The 6,016-nt window shown below is 42.9% G+C and overlaps 1 protein-coding gene across 1 annotated transcript; it reads left to right on the plus strand.

The window, feature by feature from the left end:
• The first annotated feature begins 1,586 nt into the window (after positions 1–1,586).
• LOC124665240 (uncharacterized protein At2g39795, mitochondrial-like) lies at positions 1,587–4,229 on the plus strand. Its single transcript, XM_047202660.1, has 3 exons — positions 1,587–1,862; positions 3,345–3,706; positions 3,798–4,229. The coding sequence occupies exons 1-3, from the start codon at positions 1,587–1,589 to the stop codon at positions 3,955–3,957; spliced, it is 798 nt and encodes a 265-aa protein (XP_047058616.1). The 3' UTR covers positions 3,958–4,229.
• Positions 4,230–6,016: the final 1,787 nt, after the last annotated feature.

The following is a 6,016-nucleotide window of genomic DNA, read 5'->3' on the forward strand; positions in this document are numbered from 1 at the left end:
TTAATTTAGATCGAAGATAGTACTCGTATTATTGTTTAAAGAGCCTGTGGTTGGATGGTTAGGAGGGCGTGATTCACTGACTCACTGCAGTTCAAATCCCGCATTTGACACTTTGGTGTCTCATAAAGGCGGAATATTCTTCGATGGGAGAGCGACGTTCCGTCGACAATGAGGCGCTCAGGGTGACTTCGTCAATCTCAAGACACTGCCGGATCGGTTCTTCAACGCAGTCTCTTGGAGGTGCTCATAGGGGTAGGGTGTGCGTGTGTGCGTTCATAGGGGTGAGTGTGTGCGCGTATGTATGAGCGTCTTTGATTGTACTGTGTTTCGCAAAAAAAAAAAAAAAGAGCCTGGCATCTCAGATCCATCTGACAACATCAACATCCTTAGAGGCAACATGAGATCACAATAAAAAATAAAGTAGCCATAAATCATAGATAAAAAAAGAATTTAGAAAAAAACGTTTATCGTTCGGAGAGGCTACCATATAAGACCCATCTGCCCTGAGCATCCTCAATGTTTGTAAGCCGGTAGGAGATCGCATGAAAAATCGACTAGGCAGAAATCTCAGGTAAAAAATAAATCCAAAAAAAGAAAACGTTATTGGCTCGATCGGAAACGTCAACTAGGTCTAAACACAAGGAGCGAGTGGAAAACAGCGCCAAAGACGCTATCATTGGGGCCCCACAGTTCGCGGATGTGCCAATTTTGCATTCACTTGGTCGACGTAGCGTCGAAATGCTCATCCACCACGCGCAACATTTTTCCTGATTCCGTGGCGCTGGATGGTCTAAAAAATGAGAGAAATTTTATGATCTATCACGAAAAGAGATCATCATCGACCACGGCTGACTCCCACCTTCGTCTCCTATGACACTCTTTTTTTGTAGTGAGGTCCTCCCCGCTCTATACTCGCTTCGGTGGTGGGCCTAGCAACGACATATGGCGCGTGGAGTTTTGTGTCCGGCGTATCTTCCGAGATTTGCTCCGTTCTCGTGATCATCGGTGTGGTTGCAAGTTTGACTCTTCTGATCTACAATTCTCATCATTGGCGATTTGTAGCTGTTACATTGACTATTTGTAGCCTTAGCAATACTACTTTTCATCTGTTTACTGCAATAACCTCTACTTCGACAAGCTTTGCACAACTCTGATGATGACGAGGCTAGGACGACGGCTTGCCTTGGCTGGCTATAGTACCCGTCGTCTTCGCTAGGTGGTTCACTTGCCTATTTGTAACTTTTTATTATTATTTTTGATGTTCTTTGTACTGCTGTTGGTGGTGATTAGTAGATCGGCGGCCCTTTCAATTTTTATTAGCTAATATGTAGGCAAGCGATCTATTTCAAATTTTCTTTACAAAAGTTTAAAATAACCTTTTGAGATTTTTTTTTATTTGCAAGTCAAGTCCACCTACATCATGTTCTTCTTCCAGACCTGATTTAACTGGTCTTATATTCGTGTAACAAAATCTCCAACAAAGCTGTCACTGACGCGCGGGCCCCACCCTCCGCCGCATCCCCGGTCCTTATTAAACCCAAAACCCCTCCTTCCTCCTCCTCACCTTATCCCCTCCCCACACCGCCATGGCCTCCTTCGTCTCCACCTCCTCCACATCCGCCCTCGCCCTCCTCCGCTCCTCCCCGTCCGCCCCAATCATGGGTCCCTGGGCGGCCCAGGTCCGGCGCTCTCTGCTCGCGCCACCTCTGCGCGCGGCCCCGGCGGCGAATGGGTCGACGGTCAAGATGATGGAGAGCAAGGTCAAGAAGAAGAACAAGAAGGGCGCCGGCGGAGGCGGCCTCCCCGCCGCCATCGACCTCGAGATCCGGGAGGCCGAGGAGTACCTCGCCACCGACGTGCAGGTGAGACACGGTCGAGTCCCCTTGCGCGCGTGCTAGTCGAGTAACCCTCGCCGGGGAAGAATCAGGGACGGGTTTCTCGTGCGGGGGACGGTTTTACTGAATTGATGACCATGGCTTGCGATTTCACATCTGCATTGCAAGTACACAGAGGGTCTTCCCATCTCTTCGGATAGATTTGCCATGAACCGTAGATACGACCAGCAAGCGTGCTACTGCTTCTTTGGTGCATTTCTTTCCTTCCGTTAAGGAGTGCTTCTTTTGCATATAACAACTGTGCAACCGTCTGTTCACATGTGCTCTGATTTATTAGCTTGGTTTCGTGTTGGTTCATCAATTAAGCATGCCACCATGTGAGTGAGGTGTGCAACCGCGCGTCTGTCTATGATTGAAAAAAAAAGTTCACGCTTTAGCTTGGCTTTATGTTGGCTGCCGTGTATCTGAGCAGCTGCCTGTGACCATTCAGCATCTCAGCTGATATCTCCTGCTGATCATATTGTAAAGTATATATGGACTTAAATGAGTGAGGGCGACGGTTGAGTTTCAAGTTTTGTTTTGAATTGTGAACTATCTAGGATTTGTATGGCGTGGGAGCACTATCCAAACTGACATTTAGTTTCATTAATATCGTCAGAAGACCCTGAAATGTCCAAATAGATGCCTCTTTAACCGTGCATTGCTGATATATCGAGAGTCGCCATCGCTTATGTGAACATCTACCAATAGTTGTGCCAACTAAGCATGGCAGTGCTTCTGACATTTCGTTTCATTAATATTGTGAAAGTCCTGAAATGTCCAAATCTATGCCACTTTCTGCAAGATTTGGCCTTCATGCTTGGCATGGTCAGGTATGGACATATGAATATTGTCCTTGAGCTAGATGGATTTGGTACGTGGTAGAACAATCTCTGCCTGAATCAGAGACAGTTTTGTCATGGAGGAAATGCTTCTGCTGTTAATCTAACTATAGTTGTGCCGCTCTAGCTCAGCTTCGTGTTGATTCTCATATAGGATCTTTTATAAGCATGCTAGTATGGACAGTCTGCAACCATCTGTTTACATATTATTCTTCAGTGTGGTTTCATATAGCTTCTCAATTGTAGTGTTGATGCTAAAAACAGGTCACAATTTCAAGACTGTTGTTTCTCTGAGTAGCTGCCACCATTCAGCTGATGTCAGTCTGTTGAACATTCTAATCACTTTGTGGAGTCTGACTTTTAGGGCGGTGCCCTGATGGTTGAGTTACTAAAGGGCTGGGTTTCTGATTTTGAACTGCCTACTACTTAGGCTTCACATTGCATGACAATAGTATTCAAACTGGCATTTAGATTCATTAGTTATTGTCTGGAAAATCCTGAGATGATTGAACAGATGTTACTTTCTGCAAGAAGTACCTGTAAAAATTACATGTAGACTTACATTCAGTTCTTGGTCTTGCAAATAATTAAGATGTTTTGATAGATTCATTGCTCCGTCTTCTGGCAGGAACCTACTCCAGAAGACTTTCCCTTTGAAATCGTTGACGAAGAAGGGATGAGCGTGGTTATTCTTAAAAAGGACTACAAGGATGAGAAGATCGAGGTCATTGTCAGCATGCCTAACATGGACGCGGAGCCTGAGTTTGATGAAGATGATGACGAGGATGCTGCCAAGGACGATGACGACGAAGATGAGGGCTCCGAAGACAGTAGCCTTTCCATGAAGGTGGTAGTCTCCAAGGGAAGTGGCCCGAAACTCGAGTTCACCTGCACAGCCTTCCGTGAGGAGATAACCATCGACGAGATGCTGATATCAGAGGAAGCCGAATCCGATGCAGAGAAGTTCCCCTTTGAGGGCCCTGAATTCACGTAAGTACACCACTTCAAATGCTCATTTTTGCACTGTTGAATCGTGTGACCACCCTTTGCTGATAAGATCCCCTCTGTTTTTCTGCTGCAGCGAGCTTCCTCCGAATGTGCAGAAGGGCCTGTTCAAGTTCCTGGAGCTACGTGGGGTGACCCTGAAGACCACCAACTTCATGCACGACTACATGGTGACCAAGCAGACCAAGGAGTATGTCCGGTGGATGACCAAGCTCAAGGACTTGGTCCGGCAATGAGATCAAAGGGATGGCTTTGCCGCGTTGCTCGACAACATTTTTTGGTAGCTTAGCCTCTTAAGCATGCGTAGCAGGAGCACTGAGAACTTTGCGAAGCTGTTACTGTACTATGCCGCGTATCTATCTGTAGTTCTGTATCGGTCCTGTGTCAGTTCTTGGTCAGTTCCTCTTGTGTTTCCTGGAACTGGGCTCCGAAAATCTTCTAGCATGCGAGATTACCACCTGTGTAACAAGACTCTTGCTTAGTTTAGTGATGCTAATAGCTGTTGTTATTCCTTTGTTGCTTGCGTCCATTATATGCATCATCAACTCTCATATCTGAACTCAGTCCTTGCAAGGAAATAAGAGGAGGTGATGAATGATGTCAAGGACTCGTCTCATTATCTCTAGTATCAACTTTATTCCATAAACCATTAAACATCTGATTTGTGTGTTTGCCAGGTTAAGGAACTCGAAAGAACCCCAGGTCAGCCAGATTGAACCCCAGATCAGCCAGAATGATCAAGTTCCAGGATTTTTCACGACACAGTGCATGGTAAGAGCAGTTTGTCTAATTTAGGGTCTCATCTAGTTGCTGATCTACAATTGTTGTTAACCTCTACTAGTACCTGGTAACTGATCAGGATATGTGATGTATCACCGTTGTAATTCGATGTGAAGGCGCAAAAGTGGTGTATTGATTGTCAGTTTAGGGCCTTTCTTTTGCAGCAAAAAAAGTAGTCGTTCGAACTTGTCAACAACTCAGTCAGCGCTCGCCACTTCAGCATTGTGATCGGCTTCCTCGTAAATAGGGCAAAGTGTCCATGCTCAGACGTAAAACCTCATTGACCAAAATACTCCACCTTGAGCTCACTGTTTTCCGTGGTAGAGGATTGACGAGATGTTATGAGACTATTTTTTTTAGATAAATTGAAATTTGACATTACTTTATTTTAGTAACTAATTTATTCAGCATCGGTGCTTGTTTTTTATGGAATCTTTATATTTGTCATAATTTTGTCTTTTTTGCCCTGGAGACCATGTGAATCATTTCGTTTCTAAACATTTTTTACGAGTACAAACTTGACCGTCCTTGGTTTTCAGGAAGATTTATTTATTTTTAAATTTATTTTAAATTAATATTTTTTTTGGGTCTATGGAATGCGTTGCAGCTAAAAGCCAAAAGTATGCTTCCGGAGCATACGCCTATATATAATGGATTATATATGGCTGTGTGCCTCAGTGGATGTTGATGCCGGATGATGTTCTCCTTTCCAACGAAAAGTTAGAGCATATACAATGGAATGACGTTAGTGATCCGAGTTGCCACATTAAAAAAAATAGTTAGAGAAGAAAGAGACACAAAGGAGAAGATGCATTCTCCTTAGCTTAGGACTTTTTTTGTTTGAGTTTTTTTGGCTTTAGCTTATAAGCTAAAAAGCACCTAAATATGTGTTTTTTTTGGCTTTTGGAGACCAAAATTCAAAAAAAAAACACCTATTTAGGTGCTTTTTAGCTTATAAGCTAAAGCCAAAAAGCCAAAAAAAAACCCAAACAAAAAGGCCCTTAGAATGTTCTCTTACAAAAATAGAACAATATTTTCTCTATTGTACCATATATCTTCACATACCAAATCAATTTTCTACTAGAAGTTAATTAATAATCATTAATTGCTAGGGAATACAATACTCCTAGAACAATGTGGTAATGGGCAGTAGTGTTTCTCTAAATAGGATACAACCAAAGTTACTCCAACCTAAATTAGAACAACAAAGTTACTCCAAGCTAAATTCTAGGCATAGTTACCGTAAATCTAAGAAAATTTACTTGAAATATGAGCTAAATTAGTATAATTAGATAAAATATATTTTACGATAGTGTATAGAGAGGAGTAGTAGACTGCATATATAGAGGAGTCGTCGACTGCCACGGTAGGCGCACCATCTCACAATCTCCTCGTGTCTACATGGTGCCATATTTTAGTAGAAAATTAATGATCCTATGACGATTTGAAGTTTAAGAATATAATTTATTTATATTAAATAAATTAATTTATTATAACTACATGACATGTTGTATC

This window comes from Lolium rigidum, chromosome 6 (genome assembly GCF_022539505.1).
Source record: "Lolium rigidum isolate FL_2022 chromosome 6, APGP_CSIRO_Lrig_0.1, whole genome shotgun sequence".
NCBI classification, from domain to species: Eukaryota; Viridiplantae; Streptophyta; class Magnoliopsida; order Poales; family Poaceae; genus Lolium; species Lolium rigidum.